General features: G+C 46.9%; 1 protein-coding gene across 1 annotated transcript; it reads right to left on the reverse strand.

The window, feature by feature from the left end:
- On the reverse strand, positions 1–26,522 carry LOC140076776 (cytochrome P450 2G1-like). The gene is made up of 9 exons (XM_072123474.1): positions 26,296–26,522; positions 22,454–22,616; positions 21,082–21,234; positions 14,248–14,408; positions 5,528–5,704; positions 4,053–4,194; positions 3,244–3,431; positions 1,621–1,762; positions 1–209 (listed from the first exon to the last, which is right to left on the reverse strand). The coding sequence occupies exons 1-9, from the start codon at positions 26,470–26,472 to the stop codon at positions 28–30; spliced, it is 1,485 nt and encodes a 494-aa protein (XP_071979575.1). The 5' UTR covers positions 26,473–26,522; the 3' UTR covers positions 1–27.
- Between the last annotated feature and the right edge of the window lie 295 nt (positions 26,523–26,817).

The raw sequence follows: 26,817 nt of genomic DNA on the forward strand, positions 1-26,817 counted from the left end.
ACTGGTAACAGATGTCGAATTCTTCCATTAACGTGGAATAAAAGCAATTTTATAGGGTTTTGGGAAGCTCCCCAGTCCAGATACAGTTGGATTAATGTCAACTTCTTCTAAAGGTAACGGGGATTTCAAGTCAAAATTCTGCAGGATGGTGATAAGGAAGAGAAAGAGCTTCATCCGTACCAAAGCTTCTCCGAGACAATTCCGCTTTCCTAAGAAGAGAAACAAATGGAGTTTCACTGATAAAAATTGTTCCTAGAACAATAACTTTACGATATTCATTGGACCACAAAGGAAGGTTTGCAAGTTCAACTTCCGGTGGTAGGTGCATCTAACGTATGGTGGATAGTGGATATATATTTATCTTTTGTAATGTGAATAGGTTATACTTTTTTGTATTGGCAAGACACTGTTAATTATTCAATTATTGGACAACACATGAATTAAAAGAAAACCTACCACTATGGACCTACCTAGTAAGGTAAATGTGGTGGTAGGTGCAACTAATGTGTGTAAGGATAACCCTTTTAAGGGCTAATACGTTACTCTCCTCGATCTTTTCTAATCTTTAATCAGGGTAATATGCAAATTTTCTAAAGAGGCTACTGGGGCATGGAGTAGCTGGAGCTGAGGCTACACGGCACAGGTACTCCACGCCCCAGTAGCCTCTTTGATCCTCCTACCCAGAAATCTTCCGCTCTCCAGCCCTGGAGTGGCCGCACCGTGTAGCCTCAGCACCATCAGGTGGTGCCTCTGAAATATACAACTCATCCACAAAAACCAAACCTTCATTCAGCTATAAAAATAGTGGAATGAAAAAGTATTAAATTAGAAAGTTGTTTCTAATTGAATAATTGCCATACAATGCTATTGCGAGAACAAAGCACATAAACTAACATTAGTAAATTAAGATAAAGCCTGGAAAATCGTTGCCCTGCTGTAAACAAAAAAAGTTTCCACAAGTAAATTAAGATAAAGCAAAAATAATAAGCCATGCATCTTACAGCAGCAGATAGGCAACATTTTCTGTATGGTTGGGAGTTCCTCTGGAATCTTAAAGGGGTCTTCCCATCTGGGCATTCACATTTATTTTAACAAATTTGCCATATGTAAACATTTCTTCAGTTGGACGTTATCAAAAAAATGTTCCTTTGTGAAGATAATTTCTTATAAATGTAGCCATGTTGTCCCCTAGAAATGAGACTGTGTCCTTGGATACGACCACCCTGCACTCTGGCAGCAGTGGCCAGACATGCACTATTGACCCCTGTCTAAACACCTGGATTCAGCGTTCATTACCACAGGACGGCTTTGGGACCTGCAGTTACTCCCGGACATTATAAATACAAAAACTTTTTGTTTCTTTGTGCAATCACTCCAGCTGCGGTGGCCGTATCCAAGGACACAGTCTTGTTTCTAAGGGACAACGTGGCTGCATTTATTAGAAATTATCTTCACAAGGGAACATTTTTTTTAATAACATCCAATTGAAGAAATGTTTACATATGGCAAATGAATTAAAATAAATGTGAATTCCCAGATGGGAAAACCTCTTTAACTATTTAGAGTATATCATATTGTAGTAGCCCAATACAACTTTACTGAAAACATAGCATAAACTACCTGCAGCCAGAGGCATGAAGGCGCTATTCTTCTGAAATTCCCCCTTCTCGTTTAAAAAGTTTTCTGGGTTGAATTCCTTTGGGTACTTGAAACAAGTTGGATCCTTGAGCACCGATGTTAACAATGGGAAAACATTAATATCCTGAAAAAATATAAAGCATTCCAAAATGAGATTATACATGAGCCATTTGGGCATTTACACCCAACTCTAAATATGCTCTTTGTACGGTTTTACCAACAGTGCTGCCTGGTGGCAAACGGTTACTAAAGAAGTAGTTAAAGTTGGAACAGGTATTTACTAAGACAGACAAATTGGGGGTCATTTACTAAGGGCCCGATTCGCGTTTTCCCGACGGGTTACCCGAATAGTTCCGATTTGCGCCGATTTCCCCTGAATTGCCCCGGGATTTTGGCGCAAGCGATCGGATTTTGCCGCATCGGTCCCGGCGTGCAAGCGACAGAAATCGAAGGGGCGTGGCCAAACGAAAACCCAACGGATTCGGAAAAACCGCCGCATTTAAAAAAAAAAATCTGTCGCAGAGCTTGCACTTACCTTCACTCAGCCCGAGCAGGTGAACTCCAGCGCGTTCAAATGCTTTTCAGCGCAGCAGCGCCACCTGGTGGACGGCAGAGGAACTACCTTTATAAATCCTGGCTGGACCCGAATCCAGCGCAGAGAACGCGCCGCTGGATCGCGAACGGACCGGGTAAGTAAATCTGCCCCATCAAAATCTTGAGTTGACAAGGGAGCAAGAATTAACAGTAATGGATCTTTATAAACACCTTATAGTTGATCATTGCAGCCTTCGACTGAAGTAAAGTAAATTTCCAGCATCCAGAGACCTTCACAGAGGTCACAGTGGGCAGAGGGGTGTGTCCTTATGCCGGGGACTGCCTGTACTTACCTTTTCTATCCCCCATTGTTCCAGGTAGTCTGGTGGTCACTGCAGATCTTTGTCTACTTGTCCTTCAGATGGTCACTACATTCATGCACCAGACTTATGTTTGGCTTCTGTGGCCAGCATCGATGAATAGCCTAGTGATGAGCGGACCTGAACCAGGTCTGTGCTGAACACTAGTCCCCGAACCTGGACATCAGCCAGAAGTTTGGTCTTCAGGTTCACCTTGAAAAACTAGTTGATGGGCAGCTAAGGAGCCCATCAACCCACTTTTCACACCCACTGGTGTTAGCAGCGTGTTTGGGGTTGGGTACCCGAATGAAACTTTTTGCAAAGTTCACCTGATTTTGAACCCGGCCTTCTCAGCTCCTCACTAGACATCAGCACTTCCAGACTGGCTGAGGCTGGAAATGATGAGGCATTATGATGGCATTATGCCATTACAAAAATAGTACATTTTTAATTTAGCTTTTGGTATTTTTGCTATATACATGTCATAAGATACGTATAAGGGGTTTATTGTTAAATGCCAGCAAATACCACTAAACAAAGCAAAGGAAAAACCATAAGCAAAATAGAAATGTAAGATCAATGGTTCTCTATTGGCAGCTAGAAGCGACCAAACATTTCAAACTCTCAGATAATGTAATCCAACCATTCTAATAATCATCAGTTATTTACCTTATATTGATTATTAAAATTTGACTTTGATTTCCACATGTACCTTAGGTAAAGTGTAGCCTTGCAGCTTGACTTCCTTTGTAGTTTTCCTTGGGACACCAAGAGGTAGGGGGTCGGTAAACCTCTGTATTTCGTGAATCACGGCTTCTGTGTACGGCATATCGTTCCTGTCATGAATTGTTGGGTTGCGATCTCGACCAATGACTTGGTCAATCTCCTTATGCATTTTTGCTACAAAAAGAGATTAGCAAAAACGTCCCCATGTATACATCTCATTAGAATATAAAATTTCAAACAATATATTTGACTCCTTTTCACGATCAACTGCATAGCAGATGCTAAATATCTCTAAATCTCTAATAATATGATACTTATCACATAGCACAGACCAGGAATAAGGGTCATTGATTAGCGATAACTGTGATCACAGACCGTAAACCCCTCAGATGTTGTGGTCTTTTCAGTCCACAGCATCTGAGTGGTTAATTTCCATGAAAACAGATGGATGGAGAAAGATATTACCATATATACTCGAGTATAAGCCTAGTTTTTCAGCACAAAAAAAATATGCTGAAAACCCAAACTCGGCTTATACTCGAGTAAAAAATATATAGGTTTTACCAGGTTTTTGTGGTAAAATTAGGGGCCTCGGCTTATACTTGGGTCGGCTTATACTCGAGTATATACGGTACATTTCGATTTGCAGACCCCTAGGCACCAATTCTATTTAACTCCTCAACCCTGAATGATTCTGATCCCAAAGAATAACTTTTGGAACAGTCTTTTCATGTGATTTTAGGTTCTCTTAAAAATATAAAATATATATAAAAATATACATGGTTTCCAACTTACCCCGGATATCTGGGTATTTTAGAATTAATAAGAGAGAGTAGGTCAAGGTTGAACTACTGGGTTCAACTCCAGCAAAGAAAATCTGAAGGGTGCTGCTCAGTAGATTCACCATGTTATATTCACTATTTGTTTTTCCTTTTTCCTGTGGAAGAAAATAGATCTTTGAGGGGTTTGAGTGTTGGAAAGTTCTTGAGGCAAGTTTATCAAAAGTGTTGTTAGATAAGACAATGCAGAGTTAGACTACGCAGTCTTGAGTTGGTTGATAAATCTGGCATAGTTTAAGACTTTGAGACTGTCTAAGACTGTCTTTGGCTTGATGCCAGAAAACTGGACCAAATTAAGATATTGGGGCACATTTACTAATTGTCCAAACAGCGCATTTCTGTTGGGTTTCCCAACTTTTTACCATTTTGCCCTGAATTGTTTTTTGGCGCACGCGATCAGCTCTTGCGACACAAATCGGGGGGTGGGGAAGTCGGACAACCCGACTGATTCGGACAAACCATGGAATTTAAAAAACGAAATTGTGTCGTAAGATCAGCACTCACATGCACTGGGAAGAAGAAGGTGAACTCCGGAGGGGGAAGCGATGGATGCAGGAAATCGGGCGCATGAGCTATGTGAATCGCGGAAGATCCAAAACCTCGTTGGACAGCGCACAGCGGGGATCTCGACAGGACGGGTAAGTATATGTGCCCCATAGAGTGTGAGTTGTGCATAAACAACAACCATGGAGATCATGTTTTGGAACATTTACTATGTCATCAATAATTGGTATAATAAACCACTATCCGTATGTTGTCAAGCAGCTGAGAAGCTTCTAGATCATGTTTCTTCCATGGTCTGGTGTGGTGGCATCATCCAGAAAATCAACTTTGAAGTGAGATGTAAATTGGTTTTATGAAGTCAAGGAGGTGGGGATTTTAACACTGAAGTCAAGCTCTCCCTGCCTTAGAATACCCCATTCACTGTAATGGATGGTCCTGCGTCCTGGGACATCACTAATAAGATCTCCTGATCACATGGGAGGAGGTTTTCAGAGAGGAAGAGAATCTGACTTCAGTGTTAAACTCTCCTCCGCCCCCTGACTTACATCCTACTTCAAAGTACATTTACTGGATGATGCCACCACATTGGGCCATGAAGAAACATGAAATAGAAGCTGTTCAACTGCTTGACAAAATACAAGTAGTGGTTTAATTTAATTGCAAAGAACTAATGTCTTCTCATCTTTACATCTGGGAGACTTTTTGTGACCATTGAGTTGCAAGAGGGTGGTCGCCATGAGCATCAGTGAAAGAGATTAACAATTTGGCCGCTGTCTACACATGTAACCAATCTGAGTATAGTCAGTAGCTAAGTCTAGGAGAACCTCTAGGGAAGACCTAAGTTATAGCTCGCTTAATATCCCTGGCAAGGATTAAAGCACAGTGTCGCGCCAAATGTGTGAGGAGGGATGTCGCGATGGTTCTTACCTTTTCCATTTTAATGAGGAAAGCATCAATGTAGTCCCTTGGGTTATCGGGATCCAAAGTCTTCTGATTAATCTTCACTTTCTCATTGACATACTGCTTCAGTTTCTCCAAGTACTTAAAAAACTTTTTGTGATACCAAGGAACGTATCTCATCACTCCAGGAAACATCTCATAGATCTAGTGAAGAGCAATGAGAAGATTTAGGAGCAATATGTGATTTTTCCATGATTCATTATGTCACTAGGCCTATAGGTGAAGACAGGAGGGGTGTCACGGGCACCCCCGCGATCCATACCACGGATCGCGGGTGCACCCGTGCCTCCGTTGCGGGCACCCCCGCGATCCATATCGCGGATCGCGGGTGCACCCGTGCCTCCCTCCGCTGCCCCACTGCTGCTCCGGTGCACTCACCTCTCCGGGCTCCCGCTCCCGTCCGGACTGGGTCTCGCGCGCGGCCCCGCTCCCTAGGGCGCGCGCGCGGCACTGCCTCAAGATTTAAAGGGCCAGCGCACAGGTGATTAGTATTGGTCATTTCCTGTCTTGTATATAACCCTTTGTTTCCCATCATTCCCTGCCGGATCTTTGTGCCTCTTAGCCTTAGAGAAAGCTTCCTAGCGAGTATTGCTGTGTTCCTGCGTTCCAGTGTATTCCTGTGTGTTCCCGTTCCTGAGTTCTGTGTTGCCGTGTTACCTGTGTTCCTCCCTGTTGCTGTGTGCCTGTGTTCCCGTTCCCTCCTGCCTGGACCTCCTGTTGCTGACCCCGGACTTGAACCTGACGTTGCATCTCTGCCGCCTGCCCTGACCCTGTGCCTGGACCCGACTACGAGTTTGTCATCCGTTAAGGTACCTCGACCTCGGCTGCCACCGTGGGCTAGTCACACCTGGGAACGACCTAGTGGTATCCTGCCGCAGCAAGTCCAACCCGCTTTGCGGCGGGCTCTGGTGAAAACCAGGTGCCGCTAGGCTCCGGTTCCGGGTGTTGGCTAGTTACATCTCCCGCGGTGGTCCAGTGGATCCACTGATCCTAGCAGTAAGATCCGGCCATGGATCCCGCCGAGGCTCCTTCTCCCAGTCAGCCTGATCTCGCCACCATCGTGATCCACCAGTCCCGGCAGATTGCAGCACAGCGGAATCAGCTAGAGCAAGTCACCGCCATGCTCCAACAACTACTTGCTACCCAACATCAGCAACAGTCTCCTGAAGCGGCCGCTGCGACCCCTGCTGCTCCGGCTTATCTTCCTGCTGCTGAACCCAGGCTACGCCTCTCTCTGCCCGGCAAGTATGATGGAGATCCAAAGATGTGCAGGGGCTTCATAACCCAGTGCTCCTTGCACATAGAACTGATGCCGTCGCAATTTGCCACAGAGCGGTCCAAGGTGGCATTTGTCCTCAGCCTTCTTTCCGGGAAAGCCCTGGCCTGGGCTACTCCGCTTTGGGACAGAGATAAACCGGTCCGTCACCACCCAGATGACAGTATTGCCCGAGGAGACAGGCAAATCAGTAACAAAGTCCATTGCCACGTGAGACCACGGGCGACTGGGTATCGGCAACGGGAGTAACAGTCCAGCCGGTTTGAGACGAGAGGCTTTATTGCGGGCACAGGAGGAGCAGGATCCCACAAACTCCCGAACATCTTTGACCAGGTCTGGCCACCAGTAATAGCGGGAGATGAGGGCCAAGGAGCGCTGCACCCCAGGGTGCCCAGCCAGACGAGAAGAATGTCCCCAAGACAGAATCCTCTTCCTGAGAGCAGGTCTAACATACGTCTTGCCAGGAGGCAGCTGCCGAAGGTCCACCGGAGCTGCAACAACAAGCTGATCAGGAGAAATTATGTGCCGAGGAACTGGTTCATCTCCAACAACATCTGACGAACGGGACAGAGCATCAGCCTTGATATTCTTGTCTGCCGGACGAAAATGAATCAGCAAGTCAAAGCGGGAGAAGAACAAAGACCACCGGGCTTGCCTGGGATTCAGGCGCTGGGCTGTCTGGAGGTACAGAAGATTCTTGTGGTCAGTGTACACACAAACAGGATGGAGAGCTCCCTCCAGAAGATATCGCCATTCTTCAAGAGCAAGTTTGATGGCTAATAGTTCTCTGTCTCCAATGGAATAATTTCTCTCAGCAGGAGAAAAAGTCTTGGAAAAGAAACCGCAAGTCAAAGTTCGGCCCTTGGGCCCTTTCTGAGTGAGCACCGCTCCAGCCCCTATGGAGGATGCGTCCACTTGCGTGGAACGATGCAGCCCTCATCGCTACATTTAAGAAAGGGCTCTCTGCGCAGGTCAAGGACGCACTGGCAGCTCGGGATCTTCCATCTACTCTGAGTGACCTCATCACCTTGGCCACTCGAATTGATGTTCGGTTTAAGGAGCGAGCTGAGGAACTACGCTCCGAGTATCCCCTAGGCCGTGTTAGACGCATTCCTCGCCTGGCGCCAGTCTTCCAAAGGCCGCTCCAGGGTCCGCCTGAATCTTCTGCTGAGGAACCCATGCAGGTTGACCGAACCCGGCTCACTCTACGAGAGCGTTCAAGACGCCGACAGGAGAACCTATGTCTGTACTGTGCCAGCCCTGAGCATTTCATCGGTTCCTGTCCTGTCCGTCCTCAACGTCCGGGAAACGCCAGCACCTAGGCTTCTTGGGAGAAGCGTCCCTAGGTGTTAATACAGCTTCTCCACGTCTGACTCTTCCCGTGCTCCTCAGCGTTGGCACCGGTACCCAGATCCAGGTTACTGCCTTCCTGGACTCGGGCTCTACAGCGAACTTCGTGGATGCAGCCTTGGTCTCTCGGCATCACTTCCCGGTGGTTCGTCTTGAGAAGCCATTGTCTATTGCCTCGGTCAATGGTCAGATTCTCTCCGTACCCATCTGGTTTCGCACGGAGCCCCTGCTTCTGCAAGTTGGTGCCCTACATCAAGAGAGACTTTCGTTTTTTGTGCTGCCCCAAAGCACATCTGCTCTACTGCTGGGTCTCCCCTGGTTGCAGCTTCATGCCCCTGTACTGGACTGGTCCTCCGGGCATATCCTCCGTTGGGGTCCGAACTGTGCTTCACGTTGTATGCAGGTTCCCCGTCCGCTACCTGTGAGGACTTCGACTCTGGCTCCCAAGTCTCTGGAGGGTCTGCCAGCTTGTTATCGGGACTTTTCGGACGTTTTCTCCAAGAAGCAGGCGGAGATTCTACCACCACATCGTCCCTATGATTGCCCTGTGGATCTTCTTCCTGGCGCCACTCCTCCCAGAGGTCGTGTCTACCCTCTTTCAGTACCTGAGTCTCTAGCCATGTCCGACTACATCAAGGAGCATCTGCAGAGGGGTTTTATACGCAAGTCCTCCTCTCCGGCTGGCGCAGGGTTTTTCTTCGTTACCAAGAAGGACGGCTCCCTACGTCCCTGTATAGACTATCGTGGGCTGAATAAGATCACGGTAAAAAAACCGTTACCCTCTGCCGTTGATTACAGAACTCTTTGATCGCCTACGTGGTTCCAAGGTGTTCTCCAAGCTGGACCTCCGTGGTGCTTACAATCTCATCCGGATCCGCAAAGGTGATGAGTGGAAGACGGCGTTTAACACCCGTGACGGGCACTTTGAGTACCTAGTGATGCCCTTTGGACTGTGTAATGCCCCTGCTGTTTTTCAGGAGTTTGTGAACGACATTTTTCGGGACCTTCTTTATACTTGTGTCGTGGTCTACCTCGATGACATCTTGGTGTACTCTCCAGACCTTGAGTCCCACCAGGCACACGTACGCCAAGTTCTAGGTCGACTTCGTGCCAATCACCTCTATGCCAAGTTAGAAAAATGCCTGTTTCACCAGCACTGCCTTCCCTTCCTTGGTTACATAATTTCCAACAGAGGCCTTCAGATGGACCCCGCGAAGCTGTCTGCAGTTCTTCAGTGGCCACGTCCAGAGGGTCTCCGAGCCATACAGAGGTTCCTGGGGTTTGCGAACTATTACCGTCAGTTTATTCCCCATTTCTCCACTCTGGTGTCCCCCATCGTGGCGCTCACCAAGAAGGGTGCCAATCCACGTGCCTGGTCTCCAGCTGCTGAAATGGCCTTCTCCAAGTTAAAGTCTGCTTTCTCCTCGGCTCCCGTACTCTCTAGGCCAGATACGGACAAACCCTTTCTTCTGGAGGTGGACGCATCCTCCATAGGGGCTGGAGCGGTGCTCACTCAGAAAGGGCCCAAGGGCCGAACTTTGACTTGCGGTTTCTTTTCCAAGACTTTTTCTCCTGCTGAGAGAAATTATTCCATTGGAGACAGAGAACTATTAGCCATCAAACTTGCTCTTGAAGAATGGCGATATCTTCTGGAGGGAGCTCTCCATCCTGTTTGTGTGTACACTGACCACAAGAATCTTCTGTACCTCCAGACAGCCCAGCGCCTGAATCCCAGGCAAGCCCGGTGGTCTTTGTTCTTCTCCCGCTTTGACTTGCTGATTCATTTTCGTCCGGCAGACAAGAATATCAAGGCTGATGCTCTGTCCCGTTCGTCAGATGTTGTTGGAGATGAACCAGTTCCTCGGCACATAATTTCTCCTGATCAGCTTGTTGTTGCAGCTCCGGTGGACCTTCGGCAGCTGCCTCCTGGCAAGACGTATGTTAGACCTGCTCTCAGGAAGAGGATTCTGTCTTGGGGACATTCTTCTCGTCTGGCTGGGCACCCTGGGGTGCAGCGCTCCTTGGCCCTCATCTCCCGCTATTACTGGTGGCCAGACCTGGTCAAAGATGTTCGGGAGTTTGTGGGATCCTGCTCCTCCTGTGCCCGCAATAAAGCCTCTCGTCTCAAACCGGCTGGACTGTTACTCCCGTTGCCGATACCCAGTCGCCCGTGGTCTCACGTGGCAATGGACTTTGTTACTGATTTGCCTGTCTCCTCGGGCAATACTGTCATCTGGGTGGTGACGGACCGGTTTTCCAAAATGTCCCATTTTGTTCCCCTTCCAGGTCTTCCGTCTTCTCCACAGCTTGCCAGTTTGTTCTTCAAACATATCTTCCGTCTGCATGGCCTTCCACTCCACATTGTGTCCGATCGAGGAGTCCAGTTTGTCTCTAAATTCTGGCGTTCTTTATGTAACCAACTGCAGGTCATCCTTGACTTTTCTTCTGCTTACCACCCTCAGTCGAATGGTCAAGTAGAGAGGGTGAACCAGACTTTGGGCTGCTACTTGCGCCACTTCGTCTCAGCCCGTCAAGACAATTGGACTGACCTTCTACCTTGGGCTGAGTTCTCTTACAATTCTCTGGACTCGGGATCTACTGGTTCGGCTCCGTTCTTCGTGGTCTATGGACGTATTCCTCGCCCACCTCTCCCGCTGTCTACTCCCTCTGTTGTCCCTGCGGTGGAGGATCTGGTGCAGGATCTCAAGGCTGTTTGGGACCAGACCCGCCAGTCCCTTCTACGAGCTTCAGACCGTACCAAGACCCAGGCTGATAAAAGACGTCGAGCTCCTCCTGTCTTCTCTCCTGGTGACAAAGTATGGCTATCCTCCAGATACGTCCGGCTTAAGATACCCAGCTATAAACTTGGGCCCCGGTTCCTTGGCCCCTTTGAGGTAATCAAGCGCATTAATCAAGTGGCATACAAGCTCCGCCTTCCTCCATCTATGCGCATCCCGAACTCCTTTCATGTATCCCTCCTGAAGCCAGTCGTCTTGAACCGCTTCTCCCAGCAATCCCCTCCTCCGGCTCCTGAGGCTGATTCTCCAGATGTATATGAAGTCAAGGAGGTTCTGGACATGAAGTTCGTAAGGGGTAAGCGGTTCTTCCTTGTAGATTGGAAGGGGTTCGGGCCTGAGGAGAGATCCTGGGAGCCTGAAGAGAATATTTTTGATCGGACTCTCCTCCAGAGGTTTCTTGGGACCAAAAAGAAGAGGGGGAGGCCGAAGGGGGGGGGTACTGTCACGGGCACCCCCGCGATCCATACCACGGATCGCGGGTGCACCCGTGCCTCCGTTGCGGGCACCCCCGCGATCCATATCGCGGATCGCGGGTGCACCCGTGCCTCCCTCCGCTGCCCCACTGCTGCTCCGGTGCACTCACCTCTCCGGGCTCCCGCTCCCGTCCGGACTGGGTCTCGCGCGCGGCCCCGCTCCCTAGGGCGCGCGCGCGGCACTGCCTCAAGATTTAAAGGGCCAGCGCACAGGTGATTAGTATTGGTCATTTCCTGTCTTGTATATAACCCTTTGTTTCCCATCATTCCCTGCCGGATCTTTGTGCCTCTTAGCCTTAGAGAAAGCTTCCTAGCGAGTATTGCTGTGTTCCTGCGTTCCAGTGTATTCCTGTGTGTTCCCGTTCCTGAGTTCTGTGTTGCCGTGTTACCTGTGTTCCTCCCTGTTGCTGTGTGCCTGTGTTCCCGTTCCCTCCTGCCTGGACCTCCTGTTGCTGACCCCGGACTTGAACCTGACGTTGCATCTCTGCCGCCTGCCCTGACCCTGTGCCTGGACCCGACTACGAGTTTGTCATCCGTTAAGGTACCTCGACCTCGGCTGCCACCGTGGGCTAGTCACACCTGGGAACGACCTAGTGGTATCCTGCCGCAGCAAGTCCAACCCGCTTTGCGGCGGGCTCTGGTGAAAACCAGGTGCCGCTAGGCTCCGGTTCCGGGTGTTGGCTAGTTACATCTCCCGCGGTGGTCCAGTGGATCCACTGATCCTAACAAGGGGACATATGAGGAGCATTTAAAGGTACTGATTTCAGTTTAAGGGCTTGTCATCCACCTGACAGGTTCCCCCTTTAATTAGTCACCCTTCTGTTCGGGACCGTTTCTACTATCGCTTGGGATGTGCAACACTGGACAGAGAAGGGAGACACAAAAACTTAGCAAGAGGTGTTACACAGATATTATGGTTGATAAAAGACATCAAGTTTAATCAAGGAAGGAAGGAAAGGGAAGAGATTGGATGAGGAAGGGATTTGAAGAAATACAATTCCAAATTATAACATAACTGTTAATGTTATTTTGAAATAAAAAGGCATCTAAACGCTCTTTGAAGCTCTCTGCTGTCCCTACTGTGACCAGCGCCTGAGCTCAGCTATTCCTCAGATTTACAGTTCTTAGAGTAAACAAGCCTTGTCATCTCTGAATATTAAACCTTGTTTTCTCCAGACGGAGACAGTACCCCCCTTGTATTTTGTTGTGATTATACCTGAAACAACTTTCCACCATATTTTTTTGCATGGACCAGTTATAAATTTATAAAATTAATCATGTCTCCTGTTAGTCGTCTATTTTCAAGATGAAATAAATCTAAATGTTTTAATCTTTCCTCATAACTGAGACCCTCCATAACGGTTATCATTTTTGTGGCTCTTCGTTGTCTCCTCTCCAGCTACAGGGCCTCCTTTTTATGGACAGGAGCCCAGAACTGGAAGGCATATTCCAGGTGAACACCTAGAGGAGAGGAGGTTCTACCATCACCATAGACAGGGGGCATCCTCTACACCTAGAGGAGAGGAGGTTCTACCATCACCATAGACAGGGGGCATCCTCTACACCTAGAGGAGAGGTGGTTCTACCATCACCATAGACAGGGGGCATCCACTACACCTAGAGGAGAGGAGGTTCTACCATCACCATAGGCAGGGGGCATCCTCTACATCTAGAGGAGAGGCGGTTCTATCATCACCATAAACAGGATACATCCGCTACACCGAGAGTAGAGGAGATTCTATCAATACCATAGGCAGGGAGCATCCTCTACACCTAGAGGAGAGGAGGTTCTACCATCACCATAGACAGGGGACATCCTCTACACCTAGAGGAGAGGCGATTCTACTATCACCATAGACAGGGGGCATCCTCTACACCTAGAGGAGAGGAGGTTCTACCATCACCATAGACAGGGGGCATCCTCTACACCTAGAGGAGAGGAGGTTCTACCATCACCATAGACAGGGGACATCCTCTACACCTAGAGGAGAGAAGGTTCTACCATCACCATAGACAGGGGGCATCCTCTACACCTAGAGGAGAGGAGGTTCTACCATCACCATAGACAGGGGGCATCCTCTACACCTAGAGGAGAGGAGGTTCTACCATCCATCACCATAGACAGGGGGCATGCATCCTCTACACCTAGAGGAGAGGCGATTCTACCATCACCATAGACAGGGGGCATCCACTACACCTAGAGGAGAGGAGGTTCTACCATCACCATAGACAGGGGGCATCCACTACACCTAGAGGAGAGGAGGTTCTACCATCACCATAGACAGGGGGCATCCACTACACCTAGAGGAGAGGAGGTTCTACCATCACCATAGACAGGGGGCATCCTCTACACCTAGAGCAGAGGAGGTTCTACCACCACAATAGACAAGGGGCATTCTCAGAAAGCTAAAGGAGAGGAGGTTCTACCATCACCATAGACAGGGGGCATCCTCTACACCTAGAGCAGAGGAGGTTCTACCACCACAATAGACAAGGGGCATTCTCAGAAAGCTAAAGGAGAGGAGGTTCTACTATCATCCTCTACACCTAGAGGATAGACAATTCTATAAATCGCCATAGAGAGGGGGAATCACCTATAGATAGAGGAGAGTCGGTGTTACCAACACCATAGACAAAAATCTGTAGTGGAAAGGCGTTTCTGCGGCAGATTTCTTTTTGCTTTATTTTAAATTTTTCCATCCTGAACAACTTTTGACTGTCCTTATATGGAACCTTAACATGATCACATGACTGCTTGTATAATACACAAGGACATTTTTTTGCTCTTACCTGTCCCCAGGGTGAGCTCGCTGTCACAAATGACTCGTATATACAAGATAAGACAGTAGCAATCTCCTCGTCCTTATATTCACAACGATTTCCAAACATGACGGAGAAGATTATGTTGCAAAGGGCTCTGCTGAGACACTGCCGAGGATCAAAGAACGACTCTAGAATTGACATATAAAACATAGTCTTATTTTTTTTATACAGCAATTGCAGATTTTTCTATACTTACAAGACCATAGGGTCATGTTAATTATGTCATGAATGTCACACTTCAAAAATTTACCTAGAAATTCCACAATTTGCCATTTGCTTTAACTCATGGAATTACCTTAAAAAATGTTCCTTCCCTAATAAAGCTATCGATTGGCAGATGGAAATACATTCTCTAACTTTCAGTCATGTATTCGATGCCATGAGGCGAATTGAGCCTCTTGCCTCAGACAACAACAACTGCAGCAAAATGGTGTGCAGCATCAGGGTGCAGTCACCCGCTACAAAGCAGAACTTGATGCTTAAAATAGTGTTTCTTCACCCCAGATGTCAACCTATGTGCTAAAAAATAACCATATATATTACTACTGGATGGGGGGTAATACTACTGAGGGGGTGCCCTTTTATAGTTTGCCGCAGACAATCAATAATGCCACAACTGGTGATGACTGTTATTATAGTAAATGTCATTCGCATTGACCATTTAGGAAAATCAGAATTAATTTTTGAACATTAGTTTTGTTATTTTTTGGTGAAGGAAGGGAAGGTCAACCAGTTGTCACTTAGTGTTTAGAGTAGGATGGGTATTAGGTATGGACAGCTGGGGGTGCCTAGCTTTAGAGCACACTGGGGGTCATTTACTAAGGGCCCGATTCGCGTTTTCCCGACATGTTACCCGAATATTTCCGATTTTCGCCGATTTTCCCTGAACTGCCCCGGGTTTTTGGCGCACACGATCGGATTGTGGCGCATCGGCGCCGGCATGCACGCGACGGAAATCGGGGGCGTGACCAAACGAAAACCCGACGGATTCGGAAAAACCGCTGCATTTTTAAAAAAAAAAAATGTCGCTCGGCACGCGCTTACCTTCACTCAGCCCAGCTCGGTGTACTCCAGTGTGTTCCGATGCTCTTCAGTGCAGGAACTACCTTAGTGAATACAGGCCGGACCCGAATCCACCACAGAGATTGCGCCGCTGGATTGCGAATGGGCCGGGTAAGTAAATCTGCCCCACTGTCTGTGTCTACCCTGACTTTCCATCTTATTTTCTGCTTTGAAACATATGTATATATATATATGTATATATATATATATATATATATATATATATATATATATATATATATATATGTCAGGTTCGCTAGGGAGATTGCTGGGACTTCTGGTTCTTCTGGTGGTGCCAGCAGCGTTCTCCGTACCCCGGCGCGTATCCGCGCAAACTCCACCTCTCGTCCTGGGCAGCGGCTGCTAAGATCTCGCGCTGTCTAGGAGGGGCTGGGACTTTGAACCTCTGCTTGGTGCCTGGTTATTCTGCACCGTGAGGGGTTAATTCCCAGGAACTGTCCAGCTCCTATCAGATTCTGGAGGTGGAGTTCTGGCTGCATAAATTGCAGCTTCACAAGTCTCCAGTGCCAGTGTTTGAAAATCCCTTTCTCCACCTGGTTGCTGCTAGTTTGTATTGCTCTGTATCTATATTGTTGCTAACTCGGCTAGTTTTGGACTTTGACTCTTTGCTTACTGATTCTGCTTTTGACGTACCCTCTAGTTGTGACTCCGGCTTGTTTACGATTCTTTTATGTTTTATGTTTGTCAGTCTGTTTGTGTTCCCCTTCCCACACTTACCCAGAATATTTCGAGTCTTCAAGTAGTCGCCCCACGGTTTAGCGTGGGGGGGCTATAGGAAGGGACAGAGGTTGGGGCAAGCTCAGGGCACACTATCCCCTGTCTTTTGTGTACCAATCCTAACAGAAACACTGGCCACACATAGGTCTGCATCCTGTATCCGACCTGCTACATTCTCTCCTTCCATGGAGCCTTTGTCAGCTGTGGTCGCTCAGGTCCAGACCTTAACTCAGCTTGTTCAGGATCTAGCTTCCCGTCTCCAAATTCAGGAATCTATGCAGGTTCCACGGCGGACATCACCGCAGGATCCACTGCCACCCACGCCTGAACCTAAGGTTCCTCTCCCTGACGTGTTTTTTGGTGACCGTAAGAAATTTTTTTCATTTCGGGAGGGCTGTAAACTTTACTTTTCTTTACGCCCTCGTTCATCGGGCACAGAGATTCAAAGGGTGGGCGTGGTAATTTCCCTGTTGCGTGGGGATCCGCAAAATTGGGCTTTTTCTCTCCCACCTGACTCTCCATCCCGTTCTTCTCTTGACGCTTTTTTTTCTGCTTTAGGCCAGATTTATGACGAACCTGACCGTCGAGCACTTGCAGTTTCCCACCTTAGATCTCTGTGTCAGGGAAAACGGACAGCAGAAGATTATTGTGCCCAGTTCAGACAGTATGTGACTGACTCGCAATGGAATGACTGCGCCCTAAAAGACCAATTTATGTCCGGACTGTCAGACCGAGTACAGGACTTAGTCTTAGCTTATGCCGAGCCTCAGACATTAGATGATGCTATGACTCTGGTCATCCGAGTTGATCGTCGCCTAAGATCCAGGCGATCACCTCGGGTGTCCTCGGACTGTCAGCCAGCGGCCAGTCCGTCTCCAGGTAGTCCAGAATTGGAATCCATGGAGCTGGATAGCATCTCTCCTGCACAGCGGAAGCAACATCGAATAAAACGCCATCTTTGTTTCTACTGTGGAAGTCCTGATCATCAGATCAACACCTGTTCCAAGAGGCAGCAGCAGGAAAACTTCCGCTCCTAAGCAGTAGTCGGGGGGACTGCTTAGGAGCTCAGGTACTCCCTATTGTGTCTAGAATGTATTTACCTTGTACGGTTAAGTTTCAGTCTGTTTCCTGCACTGGTCGCGCCTTTTTGGATTCAGGTGCTGCGACTAATTTAATCGATTATAATTTTGTCTCTCAGTTTTGCATGTCATTGATTCCATTGTCCACTCCTATCCAGATGTCGGGTGCGGATTTGACCCCTCTACAGGCAGGGTTGATCAAATTCCGAACCCCGCAGATAAAGCTTATGGTAGGAGCTATGCATGAAGAATGGTGTTCTTTCCTAGTTATGGAAAACCTGTCTGAAAATGTCATTCTTGGTCTACCCTGGCTCCGGATCCATAATCCGGTAATTAATTGGGAAACTCTGGAGCTGGTTCATTGGGGTCCTCTCTGTAAGGAACACCTGACCAGAGTTTCACTATGTACAGTAGTGACGGAAGATCAAAGTCTTCCAGGTTTTCTCTCTGACTACTCAGATGTGTTTTCAAAACCCTTGTCCCAAGTCCTTCCTCCTCACAGGGAGTTTGATTGTAAAATTGACCTTCTTCCTGATGCTAGATTGCCAAAGGGTCGTATATATAACTTGTCGGTGCCAGAACGGGAGGCACTGAAGAGTTATATTGAGGAGAGTTTGGCAATCGGACATATTCGTCCCTCTGAGTCGCCCACTGGGGCCGGGTTCTTTTTTGTTGAGAAAAAAGATGGTGGTTTACGGCCGTGTATTGATTATCGAGAATTAAATAAGATAACGGTAAAAAACTCAGGTCCCCTCCCCTTGATCCCGGATGTCTTAAATCAGGTTTCTGGGGCCCAAGTTTTCTCTAAATTAGACCTCAGAGGGGCTTATAACCTGATTCGGGTCCGAGAAGGGGATGAGTGGAAAACCGCATTTAATACACCTTTGGGGCACTTTGAATACCTGGTTATGCCCTTTGGTTTGAGTAATGCCCCAGCGGTTTTTCAAGGCTTTATGAACTCTATCTTTCATGATTACATCGGTGTGTTTATGGTGGTGTATCTAGACGATATTTTGATTTTTTCTCCTGATATGGTTTCTCACCAGCAACATCTCCGCCAAGTACTTACCAGGTTGCGCAAAAACCACCTCTTCGCTAAGCTGGAAAAGTGTGTTTTTTGCGTCCAGAAGGTTTCCTTCTTAGGTTATGTTGTGACTCCCTCTGATGTACAGATGGATCCGAGTAAGGTTCAGGCGCTCACGGACTGGGTTCGGCCTACCAATCTTAAGGCCCTACAACGATTTTTAGGTTTCGCTAACTATTATCGGAACTTTATAAAGAACTTTTCTGTGATCGCCAAACCCCTCACGGATCTAACCCGTAAGGGTGCTGATCCAAACAACTGGTCCCCTGCCGCTTGCTCAGCGTTTGAAACTTTAAAAGCGGCATTCTCGTCAGCCCCAGTTTTGGTTCAACCTGACCTCTCTCTACCGTTTGTTGTGGAGGTTGATGCCTCCGAGGTAGGAGTAGGTGCAGTGTTGTCTCAGGGGTCCTCCACTCTCACCAGACTGAGGCCCTGTGCATATTTCTCTAGAAAGTTTTCCTCTTGTGAGAGGAATTATGATATTGGTAATCGAGAGCTCCTTGCCATTAAGTGGGCATTTGAAGTCTGGCGACACTTTTTGGAAGGAGCTCTTCATCCGATAACTGTGCTCACAGATCATAAGAACTTAGTATATTTGGATACTGCTAAGCGTTTGAACTCACGTCAGGCTAGGTGGGCCTTGTTTTTCTCTCGCTTTAATTTTGTGGTCACCTACCGACCTGGGTCAAAAAATGTGAAGGCTGATGCCTTGTCCCGTAGCTTCGGGACTCCTGAGCTTCCAGCGACTACGGACAGTAATATTTTGTCTCCAGGTGTTGTGTTGGCAGCTGTCTCCTCCCACCTCTCCTCTCAAATTTTAGCAGGACAAAAATCTGCACCCAAAGACCTTCCGGAAGGCAAATTATTTGTTCCTCTTTCTTGTCGTTTGAGAGTGTTGGAGGAGACGCATTGCTCGGTATTGGCAGGTCATCCGGGAATGCGGAGTACCTTGGATCTCTTAAAGAGAAGTTACTGGTGGCCTCACATGACTAATGATGTGCACGCATTTGTCCAAGCCTGTCAGGTCTGTGCGCGAGGAAAGACTCCCAGGAGACGTCCTGAGGGGCCTCTTCTTCCGCTTCCAGTTCCCACCAGGCCATGGTCTAAAGTGTCAATGGATTTTGTCACTGATCTGCCAGCATCTCAAGGCTATACAGTGATTTGGGTGGTAGTGGACCGTTTCTCCAAGATGGGACACTTTGTTCCATTAAAAAAGTTACCTTCAGCTGAAGAATTGGCTGATTTGTTTATACAGAATATTGTACGCCTCCATGGTATACCAGATGATATTGTGTCTGATAGGGGCGTACAATTTGTTTCCAAATTTTGGCGAGCATTTTGTTCTAGACTGGAAGTTAATCTGTCGTTCTCCTCAGCGTTTCATCCTGAGTCTAATGGTCAGTCCGAGAGAATGAATCAGGAAATGATTCAATATCTGCGACTCTTTGTCTCGGACAGTCAGGACCAGTGGGTGAAATTCCTTCCGTTGGCAGAATTTGCTATTAATAACCACTGTAGTTCGTCCACACAGGTATCTCCGTTTTTCTGCAATTATGGTTTTCATCCTCGTTTCTCTTTTTCATCTGTGCCTGTCTCTAATATTCCTCGAGCGGAAGCTATTGCATCCAAGTTGCGCTCGCTCTGGTCACAAGTTCGGGAGAATATTCGGAGGGCACAAAATTCTATGGTCCAACAGACTGAAAGAAGGCGCACTAACTCTGATTCGTTTGTGGTGGGGGATAAAGTGTGGTTATCCACGAAAAACCTTAAATTGAAGGTCCCCTCTTTGAAGTTTGCGCCCAGGTTTGTGGGTCCGTTTGTTGTTACTCATATGGTTAACCCGGTTTCCTTTAAGATTACACTTCCAGCAGGGTGGCGGGTCCATAACACCTTCCATAAGAGTCTTTTGAAGCGGTATGTTGAGCCTGTTTTGCCTCTTCCTGACCCTCCTTCTCCATCTATTGTGGAGGGGAATCTGGAATTTGAAGTGGAAAAAGTGGTGAATTCCAGATGGGTAGGTAACTCCCTGCAGTACCTGGTCCATTGGAAGGGTTTTGGTCCTGAGGATAGGTCTTGGGTTCCGGCTAGAGATGTTCATGCTCCACGGTTGCTCAGGTTGTTTCATCAGGCCAACCCTCAGAAGCCATCTTTAAGATCTAGGGGTCCGAAGGCCCCCCGTCAGGGGGGGGGTACTGTCAGGTTCGCTAGGGAGATTGCTGGGACTTCTGGTTCTTCTGGTGGTGCCAGCAGCGTTCTCCGTACCCCGGCGCGTATCCGCGCAAACTCCACCTCTCGTCCTGGGCAGCGGCTGCTAAGATCTCGCGCTGTCTAGGAGGGGCTGGGACTTTGAACCTCTGCTTGGTGCCTGGTTATTCTGCACCGTGAGGGGTTAATTCCCAGGAACTGTCCAGCTCCTATCAGATTCTGGAGGTGGAGTTCTGGCTGCATAAATTGCAGCTTCACAAGTCTCCAGTGCCAGTGTTTGAAAATCCCTTTCTCCACCTGGTTGCTGCTAGTTTGTATTGCTCTGTATCTGTATCTATATTGTTGCTAACTCGGCTAGTTTTGGACTTTGACTCTTTGCTTACTGATTCTGCTTTTGACGTACCCTCTAGTTGTGACTCCGGCTTGTTTACGATTCTTTTATGTTTTATGTTTGTCAGTCTGTTTGTGTTCCCCTTCCCACACTTACCCAGAATATTTCGAGTCTTCAAGTAGTCGCCCCACGGTTTAGCGTGGGGGGGCTATAGGAAGGGACAGAGGTTGGGGCAAGCTCAGGGCACACTATCCCCTGTCTTTTGTGTACCAATCCTAACAATATATATATATAATACAAACCTTTGGATTTCCTAAGTTCTTCTATGAGGTGACGAGTCTCCTCTTGGATCCGGTCCTCTGTGCTTCTTTTCCCAAAGCCAAATTCCCTCAACGTGGAGAGAGAAAAGCGCCTGAGCTCCTTCCATCTCTCTATATTGTTGGTTAATGCCAAACCTGGAAAAAACGAAAAATGTGCTTTTATCACTATATGTCCAGTAAATTGAATATAATAGATAAACATAGTAAATGAATAAATCCATGTCGATAGTCCACCATGTGCAACAATATTCCTGCAGGGACTGTGGGACGAAAGTTGGTCATTCTATGCATGAGTAGAGATGAGCAAATCAATGTTTCTCCAATTCACTTTAGTTTAAATAAATACATTCATTAGGGTTATGGATAAGGTTTGAAATTCGGCTTCTTAAAAACTACTAGCTGTAGCTCCCGGTGTTGCCCAGGATAGTAAATAACTGCTTTTAGCTATAACAAAATAGAATGGGTTAACAAAAAATATTCTAAATGTATCTATGGACTGTCTCTGACCTTCTCTGTCTCTGGCAGTCTCTTTCAGCGACTATCTGTCTCTGGCAGTCTCTTTCAGTGACTGTCTGTTTCTGACACTCTTATTTAAGTAACTGTCTCTGACACTCTCATTCTAGTGACTGTCTCCAACTGCCATTGTGTCTATGGGGAGATTCATCGGAGGTGTCTGAGAGTAGAACTGCTCTAGTTTCCCAATGCAACCAATCAGAGCTAAAATTTCATTTTCTCAGAGCTGTTTATAAAATTACAGCTAATCTCTGATTGGTTTCCATGGGCAACTGGAACATTTTTACATCAGACATGTCTGATAAATCTCCCCATCTCTGTATCCCTATCCAGCTTACCTCACACATAAGTGTCTTTTACCCATTGCCTATAGTAACCAATCACAGCTCAGAGCTCATATTAATGACCTGTGGCAAAACAGCAACCAATCACGGCTCAGCTTCCAACTGCCACAGCAGCAGCAGCAGACAATGGCTCCTGTATACGGTGGGTAATAAGTGGATTTTGAAAAGCATGGAGTGAAACCTAGTCTATGATTTTACCTGAGTCACGGATAGCGGCTGTGCAAAATTTGGCGATTGTAAACGCGATGGTGCAGATTCATAGAGCTTTATATATTTAGATTTGTCAAAAAAATAACAAAGCTAGAGAGGTGGTATTTTGTCTGTGTTTAACAGGAATGGATGGAATAATATGCAAATTTCCAGGATCCTTGGGGCAGCAATTCATTCCAGACTTTAACAAAAAAAAAAAAAAAAAAATCGGCGAATCTTTGGCAAATCGATTCTTGAATGATTTGCTCATCTCCATGTATGAGCTATAACCATTAGCAGATTCTCACCATAGTTTTTGTAAAAGTCATCCCAGATCGGCATATCTCCTCGGTTTAAGTAATAGTCTGATTTATCCACATAAATTTCCTTCACAGCCTTGTATCCAGTGACAATCACGACCGGACGAGATCCCAGGTAGACCGTGAACACGTCCCCGTACTTGTCACGCAGCTGAATTGAGATGAAAATTGTAAGGATGAAGGATTAATTTTCTCTCAAAAACATCTTATTACAATTATAATATACAACTGGGAAGAGCATCAAATTAACCAAAATTACAACTTTACATAAATTTTAAGATATGTTATTTGGCACCATTAAACTACCATCATGCCTTTATATAGTTACTGTAAATCATCATTAAAGTGAACCTTTCACCAGGAATGTCATTGTAGCTGATGACAGGTTCCTGTAGCCTATGCGATGCTGATTTAAAAAATGCCTTTGTCAGCATTCTGAATCATTTCAGTACTTTATATAAGTTTAATGCACATTACCTGCCTCCTTAGCTGCAGAGTGTGGTGAGTCCCAGGGACACAAACTGGCTGCATCTAGCCCTCCACCGGGACTCACCTCATGCTGCTGGCCTAGAGCCAGGTAATGTGAATTTTAATGTGAAGCTTGTATAAAGTACTGAAATCATTCATAAGGCTGACATAGGCATTTTTAAAATCTGCATAGCAAAGGCTAACAGAACCTTTCAACAGGAATGTAATTTTTAGCTGGTGACAAGTTCTGTTAGCCTATGCTATGCTGATTTTAACATATTTATTTCACTTCTACCTGTTGTCACAACCTTGAAAAAAAAACAAGATAAAAGGTGCTTGGGGTTCACTGATGTGAGCAGGGATGGACCAAGATGGCCATTGGCCATATTTGTGTCCACTGTAGATACATGTAGCAGAGGAGGGTCAGATACAACAGGGCTGAGTGGCACCGATTTAGCAGACCTGAGTAGGGAGGGTGTACCAAATATGCGGGTGGAAACATTGGGGCTAATTTACTAAGGGTCCGTGGATCCCATTTCCGTCGAACTTCCCAACATTTTTGGGATTTGCGCCTCTGTGACAGGTATTTAGCAGACGATTGGGTCGCACGCAATCAGATTTTTTGTGCAGCTGCACTGGCTTTCATGCGACAGAAATCAGGGGGCGGGCCATCAGACGATCCGACTCATTCAGACTGAGTGCGGGATTTAACATTAAAATTGTGTCGCAAGCCCAAGCAGTTACAGGACGAAGAAGGTGAACTCCAGGGACCTGAGCGGGGAGTGACACATTCAGGATATCGGGTGCACGATCTTAGTGACGCCCCACACAGTGCATAATACACGGACAATGCATTTACATGCACCAGGAAGAAGAAGGTGAACTCCGGGGACCTGAGCGGGGAGTGACACATGCAGGATATCGGGCACAGGATCTTAGTGACTCCCCGCACAGCGCATTATACACAGACAATGCACTTACATGCACCAGGAAGAAGAAGGTGAACTCCGGGGACCTGAGTGGGGAAGCGACACATGCAGGATATCGGGTGCAGGATCTTAGTGACTCCCCGCACAGCGCATTATACACGGACAATGCACTTACATGCACCAGAAGAAGAAGGTGAACTCCGGGGACCTGAGCGGGGAAGTGACACATGCAGGATATCAGGCGCACGATCTTAGTGACTCCCCGCACAGCGCATTATACATGAACAATGCACTTACATGCACCAGGAAGAAGAAGGTGAACTCCGGGGAACTGAGCGGGGAAGCGACACATTCAGGATATCGGGCGCACGATCTTAGTGAATCGTGGCACACTGCATTATACACGGACAATGCACTTACATGCACCAGGAAGAAGAAGGTGAACTCCGGGACCTGAGCGGGGAAGTGACACATGCAGGATATCGGGTGCAGGATCTTAGTGACTCCCTGCACAGCGCATTATACACGGACAATGCACTTACATGCACCAGGAAGAAGAAGGTGAACTCCGGGGACCTGCGCGGGGAAGCGACACATGCAGGATATCGGGCGCAGGATCTTAGTGACTCCCCGCACAGCGCATTATACACGGACAATGCACTTACATGCACCAGGAAGAAGAAGGTGAACTCCGGGGAACTGAGCGGGGAAGCGACACATTCAGGATATCGGGCGCACGATCTTAGTGAATCGTGGCACACTGCATTATACACGGACAATGCACTTACATGCACCAGGACGAAGAAGGTGAACTCCGGGACCTGAGCGGGGAAGTGACACATGCAGGATATCGGGTGCAGGATCTTAGTGACTCCCTGCACAGCGCATTATACACGGACAATGCACTTACATGCACCAGGAAGAAGAAGGTGAACTCCGGGGACCTGCGCGGGGAAGCGACACATGCAGGATATCGGGCGCAGGATCTTAGTGACTCCCCGCACAGCGCATTATACACGGACAATGCACTTACATGCACCAGGAAGAAGAAGGTGAACTCCGGGGAACTGAGCGGGGAAGCGACACATGCAGGATATCGGGCGCATGATCTTAGTGAATCGCGGCACACTGCATTATACACGGACAATGCACTTTCGGGAATTCCGGTGGATCAAGTAAGTAAATGTGCCCCATTATGGCAAATGTTAAAGATGTCACATTAAAAAAAAATGGATAAAAAGTGATCACAAATATTTACTGTTGGACATTTCCCACAATAATATCAATGAAAACATCACCTTGTTCCGCAACAACATTTCACCTGCGTAAGGTGTAGCTTCACGTACATCCCTTAAGCATGAAGCTGTTATGGGTATGATAAAATAATGATGAGATTTCTTTTTCAGGACCTTTAAAAGTGTCAACACAAAACAAAGCCACATAAATGAGGTATCTCTGTTATAAAGCATAAAAGGGATGTGTCATTTGGGCTGTAAAAACAAAGCTTATAGAAAATGGCGCAACTTCACTTTTTTATTCAATTGTGCTGCAATTTCTTTCCCTATTTTTTCCATTGCGATTTGTTCCGCAGATATTGGGGCTCATTTACTAAGGATCCGAATCGCGCATTTTCATCCGGTTTCCCGAATATTTCCGATTAGTGCCGAATTGCCCCGGGATTTTGGTGCACGCGATCGGATTGTGGTGCATCGGCGCCGGCTTTCACACGACATAAATCGGGGGGCGTCAGAAATCGGGGGCGTGGGCATCGGAAAAAACGCAGAATTTTTTACAAAAATTGTGTCACAAGAATAGCACTCACATACAACGGGATGAGGAAGGTGAACTCCGGTGGACTTCAGCGCAGCAGCGGCACCTAGTGGATATCGGGCGAACGACCTTAGAGAAACCCGGCAAGCTCCGAATCAACGTCGGACAATGCGCCGCGGGATCGTGACTGGATCGGGTAAGTAAATCTGCCCCAATGAGTCTTCATATAGTTCTGCTTCAGATATGTGTCCTCATTATATTCACACTTTGAAAAATTATTTACATCAACTCATTGCCAATCTGTGCCCTTGGCAAAAAAAATAAGTTTATTAATTATAGGTTATGTCGCTCCTGAGCAGACACGCCAAAAAATAGCTGCATAAATTATCTACATCCAAAAGATTCATGTTGTCCTACATCGAATATGTATCAAAAATGTGCAAGAACATTTGTGAGAAAATTAGTTTTGCTTCTATTTAGGAGAAGTACAAAGATGAGGGACAAACTAAAGATTTGCATCCTATTTGACCTGGAGAAGAACATCTCAGTTGCCCTGGTTTGGGTTAATAAATGTTTTTTTAAAAAACCAAAGTGTAATCTTTTGTGGATCAGGTCACATACAAGCAAATACATTTGACCACCTCCACCATTGTAGGTACTCACTTTCATCATGGATTTCACAAAATCTCCACCAATTTCCAGCATGTTCCCGAGCAGTGGTAGAGGGGTTGGTCCAGGTGGGAGGTTCCCATGACCCCAGTTGGACTTAAGACTTAAATACAAGATGAAGCATAAGATAAAGATGACTAGTAAAAGAGTTGGATCTTGTGGCAAATCCATCAGTCGGCTCTTGTGAACAGAGAAGCTCTCCAAAAGTTGTTCAGCTTCAAATCAGATCATCCTTTTTTTTGTAGAAGACTAAACGTAGGGGTGGAGCTGGATGATGAAACATGGGAAGAGCAATCACATCACAGGCCAGAAAATTATCTAACTTCATTCACAGGTTAATTGAACGCACTGCAGCTTGGAGCCAAAGAGTAGCAGAAATCAGGACTGGGAACTTACAGTGGAGGAGGGTCTCAACTCTTGTAGAGAGATTCAACTCTTCATACCCTGAAGTAGGGTCCCTAATAAAGCAAAAGATTGAGAAAGCCGATTGAAAGGGGTTGTTTATAGGTCGGTAGT

This window comes from Engystomops pustulosus, chromosome 9 (assembly GCF_040894005.1).
Source record: "Engystomops pustulosus chromosome 9, aEngPut4.maternal, whole genome shotgun sequence".
In the NCBI taxonomy this organism is placed as follows: domain Eukaryota; kingdom Metazoa; phylum Chordata; class Amphibia; order Anura; family Leptodactylidae; genus Engystomops; species Engystomops pustulosus.